The following is a 27,876-nucleotide window of genomic DNA, read 5'->3' on the forward strand; positions in this document are numbered from 1 at the left end:
TGCTATTGGTATTCCACATGCAAAGAAGTGGAATAAAACAAGATTCAAAAAGAGCAAAGTAAAAAGTGTTCCAAATTACATGAACACATGGACTACAGTGATGTAAGTATGTGAGTAGATTTGTCACTGTTGTAAACACATGCAATTGTCATGAGATCAAGCTACCCTGTTCCCCATCTCAGGTCCTTGGAATAAAGTGGAGAAATATTTATGTTAGCAAAAGTAGCAAAGTACTTATGTTTGTTGGAATCAGAAATACAAACACTTTAATAAAAATATTTTTGTAGAAATCAAGCTTATTTCCAGGAGAAACTTATACATAAAATATAAACTTATAAAAAACAAATTAACATTTACATAATAAATGTATTTTCAGTCAGTACAGAGAAATACAAGAGCAATAGTATGTGTGTGTATAATGCAGACTCTATTTCTTCTCAGTGATAATTTCTTAAAATAAAAAATACAAAATCGTTAGTTTTGCATTAGAAATGCAAGGATTTCTAGTTGTTTCTGAAGAAGTACTGATAGCAAAAATGTCATCCTACTATCTTGGTTCTAATTGGAAGCTAGAAAATATCTATGATAAACCAAACCCCACATGTGTGAATTCTGGATGATTACAGAGTAGAATACTAAAACTCAGGCTGCATAAAAGCCTTTTGTTTTGCCAATGTGTCACAGGAATCTTTCCTTAGAGTCCACTGCACTCTTTCTCCAAATGCTCAAGTAGCCTGGAGGCTAAACTAGCAGTCTGGGAAACTAAAAAACTAAACGCTACTTGGTACTGCCTGAACCCACAATTTCTGCTAGTAAACATGACACCTCAACATTGAGACTAGCCAAGAGTAATGAAAATGAGAACGATGCAGCATGGTACTGTTGGAAATGGAAAGCTTTGCTGCTTTCCTCTTGTAGAATTACTTCTCAACTAAGTTCTGTGGTAACTGAGAGCCTTCTCCTTTGTATTTCCATAGCTCTGAACCTTACTCTAGCACATTAATGTTTTTCTTGCCTTTAACTGCAGTTACTTGGGATCTTGTGCCTTGCTTAAGAGATAATCAGAAAATAATAAGAACATGATTATCTGTCCAGATGGACTGGATACAAGCCTTAGGTTTAAAGAGTTCTACACATTCATAGTAATGCACCCAGCATCCTTCTCATTCGTTTTCTGTGTTTAGTATGGAGCATGGAAATGAAGTTCCTGAGTCTGAGGCAATTGTCTGTAGCCAAAATGAAAAACAAAACAAAATGTAGATCTAATTGCCGGCTTCAGGCATAGGCTAGCCAACTCCTTTGCTCATCTTTCTAAATATTTTTCAACTGAATATTCTATATTGATATAGACATTTGGTGCAGCCCACTAGGAACATTAGCATAATCACCAAAGTTGCATTGCACAAATACTTCATTTGCTAAATTGATTATATTCATGTCAGTAATTCACAACCCAGTTATTGTATTGTAGTTTTTTAATAGAGCTGGCATGGTACAATTAAAGTGTAGGTTAATTTAATGGCCATACATTTTTTGTTTCTCTATTAAACATTTTTCTCATAAGCTTTCCAACAGAAGATATGTAATAACAAATTACAACATTCTCTATATTGCCATCAAGTCTTACAGTCAATTTTATTAAATGACCGAGGCTGATAAACATCTATTAAATTTAAAACAAACATTTAGGCTTATTATGCAAAACTAGAACATAAATTAAGGTTAAAAGGACAATCCAGTCTTTTCTGCATTAATTGTTTTGCCTGCACCCTCAATTTTAAAAACTTAAGATTCTCCATAAAGGAAGCACTCTCTACAAGAGATACTTAACAAAATGGTGGTGGAAAGATGCTTTTAAAAAGAAAGGATTCTTGGCTATATCTTTGCATGGATAAATTCAAAAAGCATCCCCATTTATTTGGTTGTGCTACTGAGGTGTCAATTTGAAGTGACTGATGAAAAATATGTAGAGAACACTATTTTCTTCCAAGTAGAGGGACAAGTGATTCTATTAATAGAATAAAAACAGGAAGATAACCATAGTCAAGTACATCTTGTTTTATCTGTTAATTGTCACCATTTTTGCTTAGGGCACTAAATAGAAAGCTGCATTCTTGATCATTCCCCAAGCTATATAACCTAATGTCAATCACTTCATATTTATAATATCTGATAAGTATTTAAAACTATAAACATACTAAATATATACTATTTACATATTTTACAGAATAAAATCACTGCAATAATACTTCCTCAATGTCATCTTCTAAGCAATCAAACGCCTTAACTGCTGGTCTATTTGCTGTGTGTTGCAGTCGGTGTCTTTGGGGATTAAAGCTCTTTCCTTCACTAAAAAAAAGATCAGTGTCATTTTTAATGTTGACCATGGTGCCTTTAGCCTGAAAACCACTGTTTGTACTACTGTCTTGTTGAAAATCATTTCTCTTAGGTGGAGTGATTGTATTGACACTGCTACCAAACAGCTGCTCCATTAAATTAGACTTTCTCTCTTTCTTAGTATCAAGACTTACATTTTCCTTAGCGAGTTCATCTAAGAAGTCAATTTTTTGATTAAGCCAGCTTGGCCTCCCTGACCCTTTCCCAAAGGAAGGTACATAACTACCAAATATCAAATCATTGCTTGCACATGTGATGTCTGTAGGTTGCTGCTTCTGGATTTCTTCTTTGGTAACCATACTAAAGTGGTCAGGTTCTGGTAAACCATTAGACAATTTCTCTGTTGTCTCTGACAATTGGTATAGTTTCTTATTTTTTTCCAATATATAAGGTACAGTGACAGTATCTGTGATAATTTCTTGGGAAGCAGTCTTTATATTGTTTTGAGTTTCCCTGTCGATTTCGTACATCTTAGCAAGCAGAATTTCTTTTCGTCTTTCCTCTTCTGTTCTGTCATGATTTAGTGTCTCTTTTTCTAAAATATATATTTCTGTCTCTATCTTTACTTTTTCACTTTCAGGCAAAATACTATTTTCTTTCTTCTTTCTGTCCAATTCTTCTTTCTCCCATTCTGTAGGTTAAAATACAACATTTAGATCTATGTATTGGTTGCATTTACACATGATGCTAAACTATAGTTTAGTGTGACATACATGAGTTGCAAGAAAGCCATGGGGACATATTGTCTCTTCTTCTCCAACAAGGCTGGGAAGAGATTCAGAAGCTTTATCCTTTCCCACAGTTGCAATGTATCTTATCACCTAGGGCAACAAAGTGCTACTAACATCATACAGTGGTTCCTCAAAGTCTGTGAACCCTTTTGAATTTTCAAAACTTCTGCATAAATGTAACCTAAAACATGATCTGTTCTCCGCGCAAGTCCTAAAACTAGATTAAGAGAACCCAATTAAACAAATGAGCAAAAACATTATACTTGTACATTTATTCATTGATCCAAAGTTACATCTTTGTGTGTGGCGAAAGTATGTGAACATCTAGGATTATCAGTTCATTGGAAGGGAAAATTATTGTTAAGTAATGATTAAGTGCAACTGCATAATTCAACTTCTTAGTTATGATTTACAAGTACAATATCCTTGATTTCTAAAAAATGCAAATAGTAGTCTTTACCTATTAAGGACAAGCAAATATGCAAAGTTGGTTTTTAATAAAATAATTTTCAGGCTTTCTAAAATTATCTACATGCATGTGTATGAGTAGAATGGACTTGGATGTTAATAATTCTATTCATCATATAAACATATTGTAATAGAAGGACAAAAACACCAATTTCAATGGAAAAGTAGATGAACACACACCTACAAGCAAAGATTACTCAGTTCTTTAATTTGGGTAGTTCAGATACATGTACCAAAATATTTATGAAAGTCATAATAGATATCTAGTCCATCTCCTGCCTAGTGCAAGAAACCAGTCGTACAGCATCCCCAACAGATGGCCATCCAGCCTTTGTTAAGATACCTTCAGCAAAGGAGAGTCCACCACCTCCCATAACTGATCTTATCCCCTTTTGAACAACTCTTACATCAGAAAATTCTTCGGATGTCTGTCCAAAATTTGTTCTCTTGTAATTTAAACTCATTGTGACTTGTCTCATCTTCTGGAACACCACAGAACAACTCTGCTCCATCTTCTACATCAGAAGAGTCAAACATGTGACCCGCAATAATCCTGAGTGTGGCCCGAACCAGATTAAAATGCAATTGGGAAATATTTAACAAAATAAAATAAAATTACAATAAAATGTAGATACTACATTTTAAAACTAAATAATAATAAATTAAGTCACCAAACACCATAAAACTCTGGATTCACGAGGAGTCCTGCACACGTTCACCACCTCAGCTCGACCGCAGCAGCAAGGATTGCTTGGTGGTGCTGCAGCGCAGACTGAGCAGGAGCACCACATGACAGGAGTTCCTTCTCAGTCTGTGCTGCAGCAGCGCTAAATAACCTTGCTGCTGCAATTAAGTTAAGGGGGCAAGCTTGTGCCTCTACCCCAGAACAGCAGGCAGGCAACACTCTACTGGTAGAGAAGAAGGAAAGAATGCAGAAACAATGAAAGTGAGAGGGCGATCTAAATCCTTTTTGTATAATCCTTTTTTTTATTTCATTACAATATGAATTCCAATTTTCTTTTCCTGAGGAAAGGAAAGGAAAGGAAAGGAAAGGAAAGGAAAGGAAAGGAAAGGAAAGGAAAGGAAAGGAAAGGAAAGGAAAGGAAAGGAAAGGAAAGGAAAGGAAAGGAAAGGAAGGAGCTTACAAAATATTGATTGTGGTTATCAGTGACTAGTGAATTTACATTACAATCTGCAAGCATGTATGTGTGGAGCCAGTTTGTGTTGTGGTTAAGGTGTCAGATCAGAAACCAGGAAACAGTGAGTTCTAGTCCTGCCTTGGGGACAGAGCTAGCTGGGTGACCTTGAGCCAATCACTTTCTCTCATCCGTAGGAAGAAAGAACTGCCAAGTCACTTCTAAAAAATGCTGCCAAGAAAAGTACAGGTGGCCAACATGACTTGAATACACAACTTTCAAGCGTGTATGTGATATACTATTGTACTTCCTAGTTTCTATATTAAGAAATACGTAAGTATTTTAACATGTCACAATTCCAAGTTTTTGCAATTTACTCATATTCTCATATTGTGGCGTACAAATTTGTACTTGGTTTGGGAAAAGCTGAACAAAACCATTTTTTTCTGCACATGGGACATCAGAAATTAGAGGGAACATTGCAGGGAGGGGAAAAGTGGAAGCAGTAGGCAAGGAGGAAGCTCAGAGTGGGGAGATAGACAGAATTATATCTAGTTCCTAACTGATTTTAATGTGTTGATGTATTAATAAAAAAAGAAATATATACATGTGTGGTTTTTTTAAGTCAATATGTGGCCCGCAGGGATCCTTTTGTACAGCTTCTATTTGAGTTTGACACCACTGTTCTGCATGACAGCCTTTCGGATACTTGAAAACAGCTATCATATCTCCACATAGCCTTCTCTTATACAGGCTAAACAAACTCAACACCGTTAACCATTACTCCTAAGTTTCATCTTCCTAGTCTCTCACCATCTTGCTTACTCTCTTCTATTCATGCTCCAGTTTGTCAAAGCCCTCCTAAAACGTGGTGCCCGGAACTGGATGCAATATTCTACTGGTAGGCCAGGCCAGAAAACAGAGCAATAATTTCAGGAATGCTACTGTTGTAGAGTATAATTGATTGGCTGACTATGTGCCATCAAGTCAGTGTACCTCTTAGTCACCACATAAATATTATCCACGATGATCTGTCCCCAGTCTTCCAACAGTGCACCCATTACCATTATAATTGAGTTCATCCACCTTGCTCCTGGCTGTCCTTTCTTTCCACTTTTCCCAGCATTATAGATTTCTCAAGAGAGGTGGGTTTTCACATAATGTATCTAAAATATAATAACTTGAGCCTTCTCATTGGTACTTTGAGAGAGAACTCTGGGTTGATTTTATGATCTGTTTGTAATCTTTCCTATCCGTGTATTCTCAGAAGTCTTCTCTAACACCAAAGTTCAAAAACATCAATACTCTCTAAGGTTATGTCTATACTCCTCTTCTGTTTCTGTTGAACTTCACTCTGCTGGTTTCTGATCATTGTTCCAATCTATCAAATTCCTCCTGAATTGATAGTGTCCTCTAAGCTGTGTCCTATCTTTGGATCATCTACAAATTTGACAATTATATTTTCCATCCTCTCATCCAAGTCAGTTATAAACATTCTGAATAGAACAGAGTCTAGAACAAAGCCTTGCAGTACACCACTTGCCACTTCCTTCCAGTTTCAACTAGAACCACTAGTGTATACATGTTGGATATGATTGTTCAACCAGTTCTGCATCCATCTAATGCACAGCAAAGTCCAGCCCACACTTTGTCATGTTCTCTATTAAATTTCCTGAGAGAACATTTTGTTGAACTTAAGATACACTATGGTCACTGCATTCCTGTAATTACTATAAAAAATGAAGATCAGGTTGATTTGGTATAACTTATTCTTGATAAACCTATGTAGGCCCCTGCCATGCAATGCATTATTATCTAAATGTCTACAAACCAATTCCTTAAAAACCTGTAGCAGAGTCTGTTGTAATCTGGGCTCCATATTTTCCCTTTCTGAACATTTGCTCTTCTCCAGTCCTCTAGCATTACACTCATCTTCCACGATTTCTCAAAGATCAAAGAACCAGGTTCTGAATATGTCACCCATAAACTCCTTCAAGACTCTTCTGGTCAAGGACTTGTTCATGATAGCCAGACGCTTCCTTCCAATCTTTAACTACCTTAGGTTGGCCACTCCCTCCTTGAGTCAAGTATTTGGCTTAGATCCGTTTGAGCACAATACCCCTTATGGGGGAAAAAGGCCAACACAAAGTAGAAATTAAGGAGCACGGCCCTCTCCATGTCACTTGTTATTGTCCTACAATATTTTCCTAGTAGCATACCTACTTCTTCCAAATTTAATTTAAATTAATTTATTCAATTTAGGCACCAACCTACTTCAGATGACTCTGGGAGGCTCACAATATAACAACAATAAAATACAATATGAATAATAAGAAACAAAATAAAGAACAAGAAAAATAAGAGCAACAAAAATAAAGAACTATTGACATAGCCAAAAAAATTCTTTGAATGTTTTGAATAAAAGCTCTTTGAATTGCTTTTAATTGCTTGCAAACCTAAATTCCTTTCTAACTTTCTTCATGCAAATATTACTTGCAAGTATACCTCCTTGGTGATTACACCCATCTTCCATTGTACAAAACCTTTTTAACTCTTGGTTCATTCAAAAGCTCCTGATCCATCCAGAGTTATTTCCTAAGCTACTTCCCCATTTATTTATTTTTTCTCATTGGAATGATACATGGTTTTATTTCTGGCATCTTATTTTTGAGAAGGCCCCAGCAATTTTGCATTCTCTTTGACTGGGGGATTTCTGTCAATGGGTCTTATCTAGTACTTCTCTAAGGTTGTCAAAATCAGCACTCCTGAAATCTTGTGTACATGTATCCTCTTGTCTCTTTTTTCAACCTTCTGGAAAATAAAACAGCAAGACTATCAAAGAATTTTTGGAATCTTGCAATTTTGGCCAAGTTGGTTTTCTAACAGATATCTGGGTAGTTGAAATCTCCTATTATTACCATGCATTACCATGCATCTTCTTGAAAGTTCTGTAGTAACTCCAGAAGGCAGTTTCCAGACCTTCCTGGCTTGGTAGTCTATAGCACACCTCACGATAACACCTTTGTTGTTTCCTCTTCCTTGAATTTTTATCAAAATGCTTTAGAATGGACCCTTATGCTCAGATTCCTGGATCTCAATACATGTGCACATTTCCTTCAGATATAATACCACACCTCTTTCCCTTTTGTCTAGCCCAGAAGTTCCTAAAATTTCTTGGTTTGTTGCGAGTCTTAAAAGTCTAATTTTTTCACAGTGGTCCTAGGCCAAAACTCTGAACTATCTTTTTTTTAATAATAATTTCTACTGAAGTTTATAAAAAGCTAATACAAACTAAGAAAAATATAAAAAATAAAAAAGTGCAAAGAGAAAAAAGGGGGGGAAGGGAAAAAATATAAAGAAAAAAAAATATAAAGAAATGACTTCCCCCTTCATCAAGACAAGTACAAATAATTTCAGTAACTTTTCACCTTCTCTAACATTTCAACCAAAAATCTCTTCATCTCATATCTCATCTTTTATCTATTAGCAAATAATAAAGCCTCATCATTCAATCTTAATCAGCAAGTCCATTAAGAGTTACCGGAAATAACAATATGTATATTTTTAACTTTAAACAAGTAAATCAATTTCATATTCCTTTCCTTTCTTTTACACAGTAACTTACCATTTTCTCTTAAAATACAACAAAAAAAATCTCTTCTTCCCCTATCTTATATATATAAACAAATATTTAAAGCCTCATCATTCAAACTTAATCAAGAAAAATTCCATTAAGAGCTACCAGAAACACCAATATATTGAAAATCTTGATCTTTAATCCCTTCAAATAATGCCCCACAAATTAATTTATCATTTTCTCTTCATCTCCTCTCAGAAACTCCTTTGCAAGTTTAACACTTTCCTTCAATTTTAACATAGTGTATAATTTTCTCTAAAAATTCAACAAAAAAATCTCTTCTTCCCATATCTTATCTATAGACAAATCTTTAAAGCATCATTCAGTCCTGGTCAAGAAAAGCCCATTAAAAGCTACTAGAAAAAACATCATATATATTTTAACCTTGATTGAATAAGCCAACTTTATAATCCTTCTTTTTGCTTTTAAAAGTCTTGATGATTATCCTTTTTTAAGTAGTGTCCCACAAACTGATTTTTTTTTTCGATTCTCTCTTTATCTTTTCTCAGGAACTTGTTCGTAAGTATAGCACATCTCTTTTGTAGATCCAAAATAAGGAAGTTGTCCAAGTCACTCTTCTGAATTGAAATCCACACATCTAGGTCACTCTTCTAGCTTATTATTTGTATGTTCCTTTTAACTATTAAAACATCAGCTGGTTTCATTTGTAAGTCCTTGTTGTCAATATCATTCTTGTAGCCTGTCATTTTTAAATCCATATCCAAAGCAGTCTGATTCTCACTTGTATCTGATTCTATCTCCTCTTTTAAATCAATTTTTATAATAGCAGACAAACTTAAGAGGAAGTTCTGAGTATATTGTTGCCAAATATCCTTGAATTCTTCCAGAGTTAAAATGCTTTTCTCCATTCTGCATTAATGGGTCTTCTCCTTTAATTATAACCTTTAGTTCTTTCTGGTTGCCTCTAGTAACCAGCCTTCAAAATCTTCTCTTATTGTGTTTTTCTCTAATCCACAATATTCCCATGGAAAGGTTTCTTACACTTAGATTCAAGATCTTCATATATTTTTAATAGGATTTTAAACAAACCACAGGAAGGATTCTTATAAATAGTTTCAAAATCTTAGTTTTCCAGTCAATCTGGCCCCTTAGTCCATTTATAACTTTCCAAAATCAACGTTCTAATCACCCTTTTGTTGCTTATTTCTGAATTTAAAAAATTTCTTTAAGTTCTTAAACTTACACGAAACTTCTTTCAGTGGGGACTGAAGGAGAATCACTGTGATGAAACTCGTCTTTCTACAAGTTCTTAATATCCAAAAACCAATTTACAAGCCATTTTCAGAAATAATTAAGAGAGGAAGCGGGCGAACCCTGTGTCTCTTTGAAGGCTCCAAACACCCATTTGGGCAAAGCTGACTCTCCCAGCTCCCAGAGCTCTAAAACCCATCAGAGACTGCTATTTTACAGTCTCATCACAGGGAGCATCTGTATGGAGCACTGTGGGCAGTCCCAAGTCCTCCCCTTTATCTGGAGAGGAATTTCAAGGGGCCAATCCATTCATCAGCTCCTTGTTCTGCCGCGGATGTTGGATCTGCTAAAATTGAAGCCATCTTCAGTCAGCCACTGCTTCCCTGGAAGTCAGAACTCTGAACTATCTTGAGATAGTAGTTTGCATGGTGTCCAACAGATGTTGAGTATCCCTTTAAAATTTAAAATAACCTTCAGTGCCCCTGTGAGTTCACTGGGGTGCCTTAGGGCACTGAGTAACACAGTTTGGGAACCGTGGCCCAAGCCTATTTCATTTATTGTTTGATTTGATTTATTAACCAGCCCATTCCAGATGAACAGGTTGTGTACATTTTTTTTAAAGAAAAGAAGTTAATATCAACAACAACAACAAAGTCTGGAACTGAGGACTCTATCTAATTGGCCTTCAAGGCTTTCTAAAGGAGTATGTTCTCTCAAACAGCTTCAGTTAGTCTGCGGCCAGCAATGCACCAAGCACATGCACTGGACAGTCAGCAGCAGTCAACAACACAATGTAGCACCTATCAAGACATAGCAGCAACAATTAGTCAGCAATCTCTCCTCCCTCCTTGGCTCTTCCTCTCTCTTTTGCCTCTTCCCAAACCTCAGTTGAACTTGCCTGCCAAACTCCTCTCTATCTGCTCACTCCCTGTTTGCTTGTTTCTTTTACTCCACTGAAAGTTTACTTTTTTATTAGACAATGGGAAATACATAAAGTGGGGTTGGAAGCTCATCGCAGTTATTGACATTTAAATTCACATGTCATAATGCAGCAAATATGAGAAATGCCACTTTACTATCCCCATGGTGAATAGAGAACTGAAACTACCATTCTACAACATTGCTATTGCTATATAGTATCCATCCTCGTGCTCCTTGAACTCTTGGCACTTTTGATACCATTGACCATGATATCTTTCTGAGCTTGTTCTGTGGGTTGGAGATTGGGGTCACCATTTTACAGTGGTTCTTTTCCTTTCTCCAGGGCCAGTTCCAGCTGGTGTTGGTTGCCAGGGAGAGATCATCCCCAGGCTCCTCCTTTGCGGGTGCTGCAGGGTTCTATTTTCTGTCCCCTTCTTTTCAACATCTACATGAAGCTGCTGGGTGAGGTCACCCGCTGGTTTGGAGTTCAATATCATCAGTATGCTGATGATACCCAATTGTATCTTTTGACTCCAGGCCAGCCAAGTGAGGCTGTCAATTTCTGCTCCAGTGCCTGGAGGCTGTGCAGGTTTGGATGGGGAGGAACTGTCTCAGACTCAATCCTACCAAGACTGAGTGACTGTGAGTGTTTGGGCTGCCCAGATCTAGGGATATTCCAACTTTGACTTTGGACGGGGTTGCACTTCCCAATTCAAGGGTGGTATGCAGTTTGGGGTTTTCCCTGGACTCACAGCTGCTACTTGATGAGCAGTTGGCAGGTGTCCAGGAAGGCCTTTGCCCAGCTTCATCTGCTGTGCCAGTGATGCCCTTTCCTAGATCAGGGAGTCCTTCAGAAAGTCACTCATGCCCTGGTCACCCCACAGCTTGACTACTGCAATGTACTCTACATAGGATTCCCCTTGAAGGCCAATTGGAAACTTCAGCAGCAGTGTGGACAATGGTGGGCATGCCTTGGTATGCCCATGTAACACCTCTGCTTTGTGAGCTGTACTGGTTGCCAGTTTGCTTCTGGGTGGGACTCAAGGTGCTGGTGACTACCTTTAAAGCCCTACCTTGCATAGGGCCTGGTTACTTGAGGGAGCATCTGTCTCCCATAGTATCTGCCCAGCTGGTTTGATCTGGCAGGGTTGGCATGCTCTGAGTCCCATTGATTAAACAATGCCACCTAACAGGACCCCAGAAGCATGCCTTCTCTCTAGTAGTGCCTGCCCTCTGGAATGAGGTCCTCCCCCAAGATTTGAATGGCTCCCCTCCTACTGGTATTTTGGAGGGCCCTGAAGATGTGACGCTTTGCCGAGGCCTTTGGTGAGGACAACTGATGTCCCTTTCTTCCTTTTCCTTGTTCCCATCTAGGTTTATTTTCTCCGCCATCTTTGTTCTTTTGTTTTTGTGTTTTTGTACTGCTCCTTGTTTTTAAATGTTTTTAATAATTGGTAAACCACCCAAAGTTGCTGGGAGTCGAGGGCATATAAATTTAATAAGTTATTGTTATTTATTATCTCTTTCCTTAAGAGAATCCAGAGGCATGCACAGAAACAAAAATAATGAGACCATCTCAGTAAACTCAGTAAAACAAATTATTAAAGAAACAAAAGTAATAAAAATGCAGCATGTAGCTATGCAGTTAAAACAGTATGCACTTAAAAAGTAGTCTGCTTCTGAATCGCTACCTTGAAAATGTTCAGTGAACAAAGACTCAAGTTTTAATTTCAGACTAGGTAACATGGGGATTGGCCATATTTATTCCAGGAGAGAGTACCATAACTGCATGACATAACCATCTTAGTCCTACTCACTACACTGCAAAATCCACAGGTAGAACCATAAGCAGCAGTTCTCTAGTTGTTCTTGACATATGGGTTGGGTAGTACTGGGGAGGACAGGTGTTTTCTAGGTACTTTGGTCCTGAGCAATTTAGGTCTATGTAGACTACCATAATTACCTTGAATTGAGCCCAGTACTCAGAGAAGGTAGCAGCATCTAACAACTACCCATTTCAAAAACAGCTAAGGAAGTCACTCCTGATTAGTACTTAGTTAGATAGCCACAAGGAAATCCCAAAGCTGTAGGCTTGATAAGCAAAAAACAACCAGAAGAAGGCAATGGCAAGCCACCTCCATACTGCTGCCAAGAAAATGAGATGGATGTGTCCAGGTAGTTACCAGGAATTGTACTTGACTCAAGGGAGCCCTTATCTTTTGCTCAGAGGCCCTCAATGCAGTGCTTAAGGATCTGCATCAGTGGTTCTTAAACTGTTTGACCCAATTACCTCTCTTGCCAATCTCGAATAATGTTATTACCCCACAAAACAAAACAAAAACCAGACTCTGTTGTTTTACACAAGCATCTTGGCAGCGGCAGTCCCAACTTGGATCCTCAACTCACAAACAAGCAATTACAAGTTGCTCCAATATCCCCAGGATATGTCCAAATCACTCCATTGGGGGTGATTACCTCAAGTTTAAGAACCACTGATCTGTGTTAAGGATTCCATTTAGCTGCCCCACAACAGTCACACGCACACATGCTCAAAATACGTGTTCAAAATATTGCATCCTAAAAATAAAAGTGATTTCCTTATCATCTGAGAAGAATAACCATTATATAAGCAATACAGCTGATAATAATTGGGGGAAATTTATATATAATATTACATATGAAATTTCCATATATAAATCCTACAGATATAAACATTTCTGTTTTACCATCTCTTAGTTTCTTGGCTCTTTCTTCCAATGCCTGGAGTTCTTGTTCATTTTTTAGTCTCTCTTCCCTTTCTCTGTTCTGCTCCTGCTTCAAATGTTCTGCTTGTTCTTTCCAGTCTTTAACTATCTGTTCCTAAGGATATAAATGTAGAATGGAAGGCTCTTCAAAAACCATTTGGATGAAATTAGACTGTATACTGTCATTTCAGTTAATCTGCAATAAGTTTCCATTAACTAAAAATATCAGCAAATTATGATCAAAATACTCTTAGTAGAAAAATGAAATCATTGGGGCCATTTTTTCATTATATCTGTTTCCTCTGGGTAAATCCATTTTACTACTGAACTTAATCTTACAATTAGATCAGTTTGTTTCACCCAAGATCATTTTAAAAATCGGAGTTCAGAGATTCTATTTCAAATACAAGCTTGGTATATTTAAAGACAATATGGTACCTGGGAGAAAAAGATTATCTAGTGCAGGCTCCTTGCCTACTTATGGAAGATGCTACCACCTGATATTCAGGATCCCTTTTACCTCAGCCACCTTGGCCACAGTCTATTCCATTCACTAAGGACTTCCAGTTCTTCAGAAAGGCTTTTCAGGGGCATGAGAAGGACTCCCACTCAGAGAAGCATGAAAGGATGCTGCCTGCTTCCTCTACATGACTTTTAGCTGGATTCAACTCACAGAATTTTCAGATCTTAGATAACTGAAGAAACTTGGGCATTCCTGTATTTTATCAAAAAGAGGCACAGCCTGAAGTCTCATCCAACCATTTAGCAATTCCCCCTTCTGTTAGTAAAATCCATGTGCAACAAACCAATATCCCTGTCTTAATTTTAGTCAGTTTTAAGTAAGTTTTAAAAAATGCATTCCAAAATGAGATGGTTTAATAGTTTTTATTATAGTAAGCATTCCTTTGTTTCTGCTTCCTCCTCTTTAGGAGTCATTTCACTGAAAAGTTCATACTAGCTTGGACTTTCAATTTACAATTACCTTCACTTTAAACACAAAATTTTTCAATGACACAGTAAGAAGCTGATTACACAGAAGACAGAGAAAGGGAAAACATAGTTTAAACTCACCAGTTGGAGATGCCCATCCTCTTCCTTTTTCTCTGGTATTTCATCAGAAATGAAGTCTGGTGGCAATGGAAATTCTATTGGGGAAAAGTATCCAGTAGTCTGTACCCCTTTTGTGTTCTGTACTTCTCTTGTAGTATTTTTATCAATAACTGTAATAAATATATAATTTGTACCACATTTTAAATAGTTTTATTTAAATAAACAGTTTCAAAAAGTTAAAACCTACTTGTTTTATTATTACTGTGAATGATTTAAATGCATACCAAATGCAAGTCCATTAGAACATCAGTAATGAAATATGGAGCTATAAGATGTTTGGAATGTTTGCTTTGATCTCCATTGACAGCAATAAATATTTAAAAACCTCTTATTAAGCCAACTGCTTCACACATAACAATGCCATTATATAATTATTTATTATTCTTTAATCAAGTAAGAGTTGGTTTGCTTCAGTTTTCAAATGCAAAAATTAGAATAAAGATCATTTACTTTTCAAATTATTAAACATTGAAAGAAATAGGCAATGGATTCAAATGGATTTCCTAGGAATACAGAATTATTGATCATTACTGAGTGATACATTCTTTAAAGTAAACATGCCATTATTTTGTATATAACAGTTAATATAGTGTTTACCTTTTTTTCTTGGTGTAATATCAACATGTTTTTTGGGTGAATGTTTTAACATACGATTAGCATATATATTTTTTGCATCTAGTTCTCTCTCTTTTTCCTAATAAAAATAGAAACACACAAGTTGTCAGAAAATTAAACACTTTTTACATTTTAATTTCTATAATGCCCAGTTGTAATGGTATGTGGGAATGACCTTGGGAGATGGGAAAGAGACTGTGGTGGATAGCAACAGAGAGCAAGGCTATCAGGAAGGAGGGGGTGCATTCCAGGAAGGGAAAGGAGACAAAAGACAACACAGTCCACAAGAGGAGCGTGGGAAGTATAAGAGGTTCAGGATAGCCACTCCCTAGAATCTTCCAGGGTATATCCATTAGTTGCAGTAATATAGATTTAGTCTGTCAAGATTCTGTCTACGTGGTGTAAGCAAATAAAGGAACTTAACATGACTATTTCACCATTGTTCTTGGGCTGGGCCTGACAGAGATGCTGCCTAGGGAACAATCAGATAAGGGAGGGCATAGCCCGCAGCTGCTTAATGGGAAGGGAAAGAGGCTCAGAAAGAAACCTAACTTCTCAGGCAGTAAAAGAGATGGTGGCAGATTTGTACTATCAGAATTGCAAGTTTCTGTTAATGTAGCCTCACAATAAAACAGAATTAGCTCATCTAGTTGTGTTTCCTGTCTGGTATACCTAGAAAGGCAGACTATGATCTTGCAAGTCCAATAATACAATCTCCCACTATCTCTTTTACCACCTGAGAAGTCAGGGAGGTTCCTTTCGCTTTCTCTGCCTGTTATGCAGCTGCGGGCTATGCCCTCTCTTATCTGATCGTTCCCTAGGCAGCATCTCTTCCTCCCCTCCCCATCTTCCAAGGTCCTTCCCAAATACCATTACACCAGTTAAGATTTTTGAGGATATACATACAATATTTGTATTTCAATTTTTATAACAATGTCTTGAAGTTCAGTATATGAGTAACCAGATGTTTTATTACTTTGGTGAGATGATATAATATACCCTCTCTGTTCTGAGGCAAAATTAAATAACTTTCAGGTGTGGGATGGGATTATATAAGATTATGTGACCAAAAGTGTATTCCACTGTTCAGTTTTACAGGCCATGAATGATCTTGTGAAAGGAAGGATATACTTTGACCAATCTTGAAATGGGTCATTTATCAAGCTTTTACAGGGAGATGCATTATACATCTACAGCCCCAGGAAGACAACTTTGGAATAACATTATGTCCATGTTGCAGCCCTAATATGACTAAGGAGCCCAATAATTTAGATGAAACCAGAAGACAATCTTATATCACAGAGATTCTCAAACTCCATCATACCCTGACTCCCTAAATCAATCAAATGAATTTGTGTGACCCTCCCCATGAATAAAATTTAATGATTTCATTGGAGTTAGGGTGGAGATATCTTATTTTTAATAGTTACATGTTGATCTTTATACAAAATAAAACAGTGAGAGAACCTTACAACTTTATAAATTAAGCTTGGATAAAATAAAATTGGGATTTATTTTTGCTTATTTCTGAAATTAAAATCATGTTTTTAACAAGAGGATGAGTTTACTTACTTTTGCATAAGTCCTGAAATCTGGAATTCATTTTGAAGACAGTCACTGTCATTCATTAAAGTTGAATGGTAGGGGAAGTTTACTTCCTTGCCTTAAATCACCTTCTCTTAAAATGCTCCAGCTTGCAAAATACTGGTAGGCTATACATTGCTTTTGGTGCTTACTCCCAACAGAGCCATATTGAAATAACAACCACAGTCTTTGCCCCTCCTCCCTTCTCCTTTTGCTTTAATGCCATCTGCAGAGTGGACATCAGGTCAGTCAGGATTTTATATAGAAATTTGATACCCTTCAGGCATGCTTATTCCTCCTTTCAATGGCAAAAGTGGTGCCTTAAAAAAATAAAAGCATTTGGGCTTTGTACAGGATTCTGAACCTTCACATACTTTTGCATTGAACTGGTAAGCTTGCTTGGAAAGAAGCACAAGGAATGGACTTTCTGGAAACCCGTTGCAACCCACTCTTTGAGAAATGCTGTTATATCAAAAACTATAGTCCAATTTTCCATTAATAGTTATATTGAAGGGTGTGACCTATGAAGTTTATTTGGATGAGAAGATATGTGGTAAAGATGTTCTATGCTAGAAAATGGAAATGTTTACCTTTAATTTTTGTTTTAACCGTTGGACTTCCTCTTGGATAATCTTATTTTCTTCTTGGGCTTCATACAATTTCTTTTTCTCAGAATGCAATTGTCTCTGGAAGCTGCTATTGCTAAGATCAAGCTTCTTCTCAAAATCCTGCAATTCAGTATAATAGTAAAATTATGATGTATTTGGTAAAAAGGTTTTTAAGGGACAAAACCCTTAAACAGTTCCTTAGTTTTTATTCAATACTTTTCTAAAATGAAATGTTTCATTTCATTTCATGGCCCCTCTCAGCCCTATCACCTTAAAATATTAAAATTTATTAAGAATTTCACTAGATTTCTCTTATTGTTGATGTCAGTGGTTGGATACAATATGTGATGAGTTAGAAGCTGACAGTCTTGTTCTTTTCATCATGACAAAATGTCAGCCAACTTCTGATGAATTGAAAGGTGATGTAAAGGTGCATAAACTCACCAATATACCTGATAGGTCTGAACTTCAACCAGTGCTTCCAGTTTATCATAGGGTTTGAACAAAGTTGCATGGTTTGCTCTACCTGGACAAATGCTACAAGTACAAAGGCAAAAAAATTCCATCTGCCCTCTTTTCCAGCTCTGTATTATTGAATGCTAACTTAATTTCACACAGGGTGAATTTCCCCTGACCAAGCATTGCATTTTAGAGAGAAAGCATATGGTCACATGTATGACCTTAGAGAACTTGATGACAAGTTCCGGATCCTACATTAGCAATACAGTATTAAAAATTAATCAATACCTGGTCAAGAAATTGTCCTGAAAGTATAGATTTTATCATGGTGGTAAGAGGGAGGCTAGAAGTAGGCAGAGGCTTCTTGCCTGTCTTATTTGACAATTATTCATGTTATTCTGTTTTCTTTCTTTTTTCATTCATTTAGACATTCATGCTACAGTTTTTAACTCATGGTGGATGGTAAATAATAAGTCGAACAAAATTAAACAGAATTTTAACAATAGAATAAAAACAAATTATAAGCATACTACCATAAACATAGCCATAAAACAGCTTTAAAAACACCTGCAAATACAGAGTGACAATGTATCCTTAGAGATTTTATCCCTTTGAGTTTGATGAATGAAAGGCCCTTAAATAATGGAAGGATCTACTAAGAGAAGTTTGGGGACTATTCTCACCAATTACCTGTCTCTCTGCATTACCTCTATATAATTCCAGAAAATTCCCATCCTCGAGAACAAGTTTTCTCAGAACATAGGGAAGCTGGTAAAAACTACTTTACTCTTTTCTATTATTGGGTGCACAAAGTAGCTTTTCTGTGAACTCAGCTCCTCTTCTACAACCTTAAGAATCCAGTTAAGGATTCTAATGAATTAGCAGTATGTCAAAAGGAAAGGTGAATTTAAAATTTCTTTTAATTTACAGTGAAATTTTATACATATTTGTTTAGAAGTAAGCCCTATTATTTACTGACTAGGATTTTATATCTGTGAATTATAATGACAATATTAGTAAATAACATAAGACATTCCTGGTTCTTTGTCAAATTCAAAGAAATCACAGTAAGTTGGCCTGTTACAGTTCTATTTTGTTTTTTTTCCTATGTAAGTGTGTAAATATGGCATGTACCCATAGAATGTACATAATAAATCTTTAAAAATTCTTTTTTTAAGCCCCTCACCTTAATTCTCTTCTCGCTATCATCCAATCTATTTTCTGCAAGTGCCAGCTTCTTAGCCAGCTCTTCACGTTCAGGGAGATGCTTATCCTCTGCAAGTTTTTTCAGTTTTTGCAAACTACCTTTAGCCTTGAATAGCTCTTCTTCTGAAGCCCTGAGTTTCTTCTCAGTTGTTTGTTCTCTTTCTTGTGATTTTCTTAAGCGCTCCCTTAGTATTCTCATCTCATCATTATGCCGTGCCAGAAGTTGAGAGATTTCATTTTCTGTGTCTTCAAACTTATGGAGGGCTTTCTCATGTCTGTACTGAAGCTGCTTTAGTGCCCTATTTTCTTTCTGCAACTCATCAAGTTTGACATGCAGCCCAGTCAGTTCATTACGAAGCTCGTTAATTTTCAGCAGCCTAGCAGAAAGCACTCTTTTTGTAACAAGACTAATATCTTTGGCAGGAGACTCCCTGTTGAGGCTCTGGGAGTAAAAACCCCAGCGGTTTCCTCTCTTGCTGGGTGCATATTTAGAGGAAAGTTGCTTTGTGGCTGCAAAGAAATATAACAAGGTTAATGTTACAATGAAAATCAGTGAAACCATACCAGGCCTGAATTTCTCATATGTACAATTTCTCATAGCTTGCAAACATATTAACAATCTCTCAAATATTCACTCTGAAATCAGCAAATATTAACTGTTGCACTACTTATTTTTTTAATTCTGCTTTCCTGGAAGCTTAAATAAGTCTTTTTAAAAGAAGATACCGGTCTAACAGAATTCAACAATTGGACACAGTAAAGGAAAACACTGAATCCTTCAAATCTATTGTAAAGTTTAAAAACAGTTATGGGTTAGGGTAAGAGAAGAGAGAGGCAATAAAGTTGGACAAAGGTAAACAAGGAGGAAAACTAAAAATAGATAACTAATGTACTGTATCTAAAATAAAACTAGTACCATATCTAGTCTGCAAAAATCTGAACAATCATTCAATGGCAGTACATCTAGTGTCATCTGAGTTTTTGCAGTCCAAATACTATTGTTAACACCTTGTGACTAGCCAAATATTCATTCTGTAATTGAAAACAGAGGAGCAGCTTTGTCAACCATTTTAAAAAGAAGCAAATTATATTCTGTACTGTCTGTTCATGCAATATTATTGCTAAATAAATGTTTAATTTGTCATGAACAGTTGATCTTCTGAGTGAATAAGAGATGCAATACCCATTCTCTCTGCTCTCCTATATCTCAGATACCATACTATCAGGTAAAGGAAAGGGGACATTTATACCCGACTAAATTCAATTAATACATATAATTACAAGAACAAAAGTATGGTTCCAATTTAATTACAAGGAAAAAGCAAAGCCAGTGTACTTCCTGCTCAAATAAATTATACTTTTTAATTTTTAAGTATGAGCTAAATGTTAATCTAGCTCATACTTAAATACAAGTATACACGTTAATTACAAATGTCAGTTCAGCTATGCCATATTTCAAAGGAAATAATTTTATTTTCATGTAATTCATTTAACACTGCGATATATATAATAAATTGTGTTTTATCCACTACTTACCATGATAATCTGCATGGCTTTTCAAGTTCTGTATCTTATTACTTCTGTTTACAGTACGTATAGACTGAGTGCTGATAGTTGGTGAGTGATCAGATGCATGAGATGAATCATCATCAGAGTAATACGAATTACTGCTTTTATCACTGTCTGATTTTCTGCTGTGTCCAGAATCCAGACTCCTTCCTCTTTCCTCCATAACAAAAAATAAAATGCTCCAGACTTTTCCTCAAATAGTCATTTTCCAGATGAAGACTCATACACAGTCACTGCTGGCTTCTTGTCAATTCATTACCTAAGTTTAGAAGAGTTGCTGACTTCATTTTGGCAATCAATATTTCTCATGTATGTTTTTATCTGAATTCAGAGAGGAAAATGGAAGCTGATTATAATAACCATTTAAAATGACAGTAGTTAATAATTCCTTCATTTAATGTTTAATTGAGTCTTATTTATGTACATTTGTGAAATGAAATTCTGGAGATTAGAGTTTGTTAATTACAAACTGATATTAAACATTAGCATTTTATCATGACTGGTAACACAACAGAGGAATTTCCTCAAGGGAAAATATTAAAAAGCATATGCAGAAGGGCAGCATATCACTTGAAAACAAATACTTTAATAATAAATAATTCCAAAGAAATTGATATATGAATAAATCATGGACAATATGAGAACATTCATAATTTTATCAATTATTAATTTATAAATACATAAAAGTCTTTTGATTTGAAAACAGCCAAACATTTTTTAAAGTTAAGCAAATATTTAAGATGGTCTCAACTAACTGTTTTGTTCAGTATTTTTAAGCATCACAGTAAAGACAAATCTAACCCGAAAAAATATGGTCTTACTAGATCAGACCAAAATTAATCTAGACCAAGCATTCTCCTTCCTATAATGATTAATCATAGGGCATGGTGGTGCTGCTATATCCTTCATGTTCCCAGTGATTCTAGATTCTATGCCATCTAGAACACAGAGGCTTCACACTTTTTATTATTGCTAAATTTGTTCTTCCAAAATTTGCCTACTCAAAACCTTTACAAATAAATCTAATTGTACACAGGACTTTGTATAGTAGTGAATGGTATAAAATACATCATATAAACATTAAAAATCTTGGTAAGCACTGCTACTCAATGGAGAAAATACTAAGCTAGATGAACCAATATTCTGACTTGCTATATGACCACATAGTCTTTCATGTCCTTTCATTCTAATATAAGAAAGAAGACTGTCCATATTGTTTAGCATATGAAAGTTTGCTATATTATATTTTAGTCACTGAAACTAAATGTTTTAGAAGCTTTAAAGTGTCCACCTATGACATTTCAGGTGGATGTAGTTCCTCACTCCTTGCCACTTACTGTTCATTTGTTCATTTCTTTAGTACAGTGTGGTACAATTTCCTATCTTTAAGTGAATGGATGTGCATCTTCTCAATTTAATGTTCCCCCTCAAGCCAGATGTAAATTTAACCAGAAAATATGAAACGGAAGTCACCTTTGTAGACTCCAGTGTTTTGGCTATAATTCAGATTGCATTTAATCTAAAAGTGCTTCAATAAATTCTCTCTGATGCCTTTTGGAACAATTCCTGCCTGTAGCATGATTATTTCACCCTCAATGTTTATTTGACAAAATAATGAATTGGGAAGCTGTTATTAAAGAGAAATTGTGTAGAAACTAGACTGTCTTCCTCAGTAAGTACATCACACAGAGATGAAAAATAGAGATCTAAGTTTTAACACATCAGTGTAGATTGCAACGGAAAGAAGTGCTTTCAAATTGAGTTCATAGTAATTTGTAGTAGTCACACACTGATACATATGTATATGCCTCATTTTAGATTATATCTATCATGAAAATTTTGATAATTAAACTTAATTTACAAATGAAGCTAAAGAATAATTGTAGAGATCTAGTAAGTATCTCTAAGCAAAATTGTATATGGGAATGTATTTTTTCCACATTTACATTTACAAACTATCAGAAATAATGTTTTAATATTACTGTTGTAGTTCTAGGCCATTTTTTTTTTGACACGTTCCAACTGAATTTAGTAGGATGTTCTTTTGATTATACCAACATAAAGCAGCAACCATAAAACACAAATCCATAAGTTACCTATAACTGAGGAAAGCTTTCAGAAATAAAGGTACTAATGCAAATGCTCTCATACAGAGAAAGATTTTACAAGTATAATGTTGTCCTATTTACATTATTAATTTTAAATTGCTTTGAATGTTGTGCTATGGATGTGTTTTTATAAAAGAGTGCATTAACATTTCCCAGTAGAATGACATCTCAGGGTGAAAGTATCATGTTATGGAAATACAACATTAAATGTAATTAGTTGTAGTAAAGATGCCCTCAACTTGAGCTTGATTCCTACGGACTACAGCCATGCAGTTTTCTTGGCAGCGTTTTATAAGTGGTTTGCCATTATGTTCTTCTAGAATCGTTTCAATTTTCCAATTTAGCATACAGCCCCAGAATTGCTAGGCAGTTTTTCATCTAATTACTTGCCAGGGCTGATCCTATTTAGCTTTTGAGATCAGCAAGGGTTGGCGAGGTGGATAGGTGCTGCCACCTGCTGAGGCAACTAGTTATAGGCAGAAAATAAGTAACATTTATTTGGGGGAAAGTCCCTAAATATTTGTAAACTCAACAATCAGAACTGAATTCTATTTAAACCAGGCAAATCATGCTACTCTGCACGTTTTTGTGGCATATTAAGAAAATCATTTGTGATTAAGATATTAAATTATTTAAAAAGTTATTTTTTCAGTTCTTTTAAAAGACTTTTTTTATATTGCACTGAGAAATACTTAAACATTAAACATATATTTAGGAAAAGTATGATTTTCTAATATTAATATTATTCCATGTTGTAGGAGCAAAGTGAAATTTACTACGAAAATGGTGATAAATGTAATATCAAGATGAATTTCAAATAAAACTTCTAGTACCTTTAAAAAAAAGTACTAGTAGTAGCCTGCCCATTATTAGTTAAATTAGTCTTCTAGAATTACTGTCTTGCTACAGTTTTGCAAAACAGTCAAAGTTACAAGATAATAAATATTTAAGAGCACAGCAGCCCAGCCTCAGAAAAATCGTATCACAAACTGGGATGAGCCAGTGGTTTCTTGCTGGTTCTGCACATATCCATGTAGACCGAAACAAAATAGTTTTGCTGATAGGGAGCTGAGCGCAAATATTACTTTAGACTCTCATAGGACATAGCTCTCATAGGAAAGGAAGGGAAGCAGATGTGCTGGTATCAGTATCAGATGCAGACTGACATTAAAAGTGAATTAAATGTTCTGAAACACTTGCAAGGAGAATTCTGGGAAGGAGAAGCTGGGAAATGGAGGGGATAGCTGGCAGCTACCAAGGCTAAAATGGACTTAGGCAGCTCTAGTGGCTGTTGAAGATGCGCTGCTAGTTTCGGTTCAGAAAAAGGATGGCTTTGGGTCCTAAAATAGATTCGGCAGGTTTTGTTCTGCTGAAGGCTTGTTAATGCATGTGCGACCCAAAGTCCACAAAGTGTTTGAGGGCGCAGTCTGGGGAAAGAGTGCTGAAGAAGAACTGGTATGGGACACGATATACTCATGACAGAGGACCTTCCGTGCGATTGAAGATGATGAAAAAAGAAGATGAAAGTTCACTAGATAGATGAAGACCAGCTGCCCCTTCATCTGACTGAGAGAGAGAGGAAAGATCGCAGCTAATACTTGTAGCTGCTTTTTCAACTCTGAATTGGGAAGAAAATATAGGGGTAGAAGTAGTATTAGAATAGAGCACACAGTTACTAAGTTTGTATCATAAAATGCACATATTTACATGCTTAGAGTTGACCAGGGCTGAAAGTTCAGGAGGAAAAATGATCTCACTTTTATTTTTGAAATACTGTCTTATCTAAACAGGATGGAGAAACTATTGATAATAGCATGCAGAGAAATTTGAGTATAAATTGTACTTGCAAATCTTGATAAACAACTGAAACTGCTTTTGCTTTTATGAGTAGTTTGAATAAAAAGGAAAACTGAAATATTGTTTTGAACTGTCTCTTTTCAATCAAATTCTTTGAACTCTTAGACATAACGGTACTCCAAAACACAAACCATATTTAATTACTGTGGCATTAGATCCTGATCTATTTAAATTCTCAAATAGTGTTAGGGTTTCCAAGAATCATTTTTATCACCTAAATAAGTTTTTACACTTTACAGGTTAAGAATACAACTCACTACATGAAATCAAACATAGTGTGTCCGTCTTTGCCCAGTTTGATACTCTGCCAAATTTTAAAGTAATTTCATCAGCCTAAAGAAATATTGTTAGTTTTAGAGGCTGATGAGTTGTTTTGAAATTGGTGTTACTTTAGCAAGTATAAGGACTTTTACAATTAAAGAAATTCTTGATCCATTGGCTTTAACTATCCTGAAATACTTTCATTTAATTATTATCATTTTAATTTCAACACAGATGTTAAATCCTCAAGGTTATCTACATTTCCTTGAGTACTATGAGAACACACCATAAATACTTGTGAATAAGCCAAGAATTTTAGATGCCAAAATACACCCAAAAAAATGGGTTTGGCTTATCCACGGATGGGCTTATCTGCGTGTATATACAGTAATACTTTTTTAAAACACCCATATATCCTGTATATACTGTACTTGCGTATAAGCCCATCTGTGGATAAGCTGACCCTCAAATTTTTAACTGAAATACCATGAAAAATGGATAATCTGTGGATTACCCATGGATAAGCCAATTGTGAAAATTAAAACATACAAAAATTGTGATGGTCGGCTTATCTGTGGGTGGTGCATTTTTCATGGTATTTTGGTTAAAAAATTAAGGGTTGGCTTATTCACGAGTATATACGGTAGTTTAAAATTTAAATAGATTTTGGTTAGACAGGGAAGCTAGTAAAACCCCAGAATAAGAAAATGGCAAATCACTCTGTATGGAAAGCTGCCATACAGTCACCAGTTGAGTTTGACTTGATGAAATCTTTAATGTGCCTAGACTGAAATTAAGTTTATACCAGCTACAACAGCATAGTAGAATTTAAAGTCATGAAAATCTATTTCTAGCCTTTCAGAATCGGTATATCATTTTTCCCCCTACGGGTTTTATTTTCAATTATGTTCATAGCAATATAGAACATGAAGTACTTCAATGTTTGTTTCTTCAAGAAACTGAGTAATAGAATATAAAAAGTGACTAAAAGAGACATGCAGTTTCACTTGCTTACTTTGATGCAATTTTTCTCCTACCTTAAGATTCTGGCTGTAACACCAAATTCTCAGGCTTCAATTCAAGTACAAACTTGATTAAATTCAATAAAATTTCAGCTTGATTCAACAGCTTGTGTACTGGACAGATAGTACAACAATGGATCAGTTCTTACAGGGCAGCAAAGAACTATTTTGCTCTCTCTAATGCAGATCTAATGACTTTGAGAGTATATGACTATCACAACAAAAGCAACAATATTTGCTTTTCATTATACATATGCATACCTATCCATGAAGAAGAGAAAAAAGCCAGGTAAATGATGCCAAAAAGCAACTTGGAAAATATATTCTTTCCTTTTAAGATATTACTTCTTTATTGTCTAGGACTACAAGAGGAAGGATTAAGTGATAACACTAGACATTTTTACAGATTTATAACGCATGAATATAGGAAGAGAAGATGGAACACCTCTCAGAGATAGTCACATATCCTATGATATTTTTACTTTAAAGAAATTTATTTGATATTAAAAGTGATTTTAAAAATATCAGTATCCCAACATTCTTATTTTAAGCCCAAAACAAAAAGCAATCACCTAAATAAATAAATAAGGATAAAAGCAAATTTCATTCAGTCCAAGATTTCCACCATGTTGAAATCTCAAAGGAATCTTTTGGGGACATTTTACTCCATGAGATATCAAAATGAAAGCAAGGTCCACTTTCCTTCTCATCTTAATGTAAAGCCGAAGTACTTTATACTAAATATTCTGGAATAATCCATATAATTCATGTTTATTCAGAAGTGCTCAGTGAAATTTATTTCCTAGCAAGTCTCTTTATGATGATAGCATTTATATGATAAAAGTGCATACTTTAATGATTATGTATCTAACTTCCCATCACCAACAATTTTTAAATATAGTTCTACTAATCAAGTGACCAGCCAACAAGAAAGAAAAGACTTGTCCCAGTAAAAGCATACAGTTCCTAGGAATTGTGGAGTATTCACTTGAGTGTACCTAGCCAACCTGAACACACCTAGTAAGAATGAAAATAGAAAAATATCACACCAATAACCAGATTTTCGTGATATTATAGAGGATGATATATCCATTTTCTCATCAACCAATTTTGAAATGTTACACGGAAAACAAAAGACCATCAAGTAATTAGGGGGAAAAACGTATCCAGAAGATACGTTTTTGTTCTCATATTAACCTTCCGTGGGGATCACTCCTTTCCAAAAAAACTTCTCAGCAAAACAGTGATGCCTTGAGACTTTTGAAATACTAATATACTTTGGTTGCAAATTCTGGTCTCACTAACTAATCCCCACTGAACACAATGAGATTTGGCTGTGAGTAAGTACACCTAGGATTGTGTTACTTTGCAAATATTTCAGGTCCTTGAACTATTATCTTTAATTATCCTGTGTATATGTAAACATAGAGCTGTAAAGGGGAAAAGTGAACAGTGGCTGCAACATGCAAGAAATTCTGCTTAAGACATTTCTACACAAAGTTCAGTTGTATGCAACAAGTAACAAATTGAGGTTTGTTTTTTTTAGATTTCTGTCCCACTTTTCCTTTTCCCAAGGTGACATACTTGATCCGTCTCCCTCCATTTTTTCTCCACAACAACCCTCCAAGGTAGGTTCGGCTGGGAGAGAATGACTCCAAATTACCCAGTGAGCCGAGGGTGGACTTCAACCGTAAAAATGCACAAGTCAACTGGGTTGGGGAGGCAACCGACACTTTGAAGTGCCACCCAAACACTCCTCCTATCTACCACTGATACCCCAATAAAGCTGCCTGGCTTTACGGAGCCACCAGTCCCTTTACAGCACGTGAAAAGAAAACTGACCTTTAACAAAACGAGGGCACGGGGTGGGGGCGTTCAAAGGGACCATTTCCAAACCTGGAGCAGAGCGTAACAGTGAGACAACACGACCGGCCGAGCAGCCTCGCCCTGTAATGCCCGCCCGCCGTCCCCAGTTCCCGCCTTCCTCGCAGCGAGCCCCTTCCCCTACCTGACTCCGGGGGCTCTACGTCCCCCATGACGGAGCCAGACGGTTGCCGGGGCTCCCTTAAAGGCGCCGCAGCGTCACCAAGGCGTCCCAGAATATTTACAGCAGGTTCCAAGGTAACGCGGGTGAAGAGGAAAGCAAAGGGGCGGGAATAAGAGGGAAGAGGGGGAGGAGGCTCTCTAAATCTGTCCTATTGGCCGCCTGCTTTGCCAAAAATCCTCACCGG

At 36.0% G+C, this 27,876-nt stretch overlaps 1 protein-coding gene across 2 annotated transcripts; it reads right to left on the bottom strand.

Moving 5' to 3' along the window:
• Window positions 1–248: 248 nt before the first annotated feature.
• LCA5 (lebercilin LCA5) lies at window positions 249–27,810 on the bottom strand. 2 transcript variants are annotated; one of them, XM_007436674.4, is made up of 8 exons: window positions 27,654–27,810; window positions 20,365–20,718; window positions 18,809–19,338; window positions 17,146–17,283; window positions 14,954–15,050; window positions 14,318–14,466; window positions 13,229–13,361; window positions 249–3,028 (listed from the first exon to the last, which is right to left on the bottom strand). In XM_007436674.4, exons 2-8 carry the CDS (start codon window positions 20,558–20,560, stop codon window positions 2,235–2,237), a joined length of 2,037 nt encoding a protein of 678 aa, XP_007436736.2. In that variant the 5' UTR covers window positions 20,561–20,718; window positions 27,654–27,810; the 3' UTR covers window positions 249–2,234. The 2 variants fall into 2 exon arrangements, with proteins under 2 accessions (XP_007436736.2, XP_087994060.1); XM_088137934.1 differs by lacking the exon at window positions 27,654–27,810 and adding an exon at window positions 27,488–27,639.
• Window positions 27,811–27,876: the final 66 nt, after the last annotated feature.

Source organism: Python bivittatus, unplaced genomic scaffold, assembly GCF_059951505.1.
Source record: "Python bivittatus isolate LINGU-HERP-01145 unplaced genomic scaffold, Pbiv_v1 ctg000020_np1212, whole genome shotgun sequence".
Lineage (NCBI taxonomy): Eukaryota > Metazoa > Chordata > Lepidosauria > Squamata > Pythonidae > Python > Python bivittatus.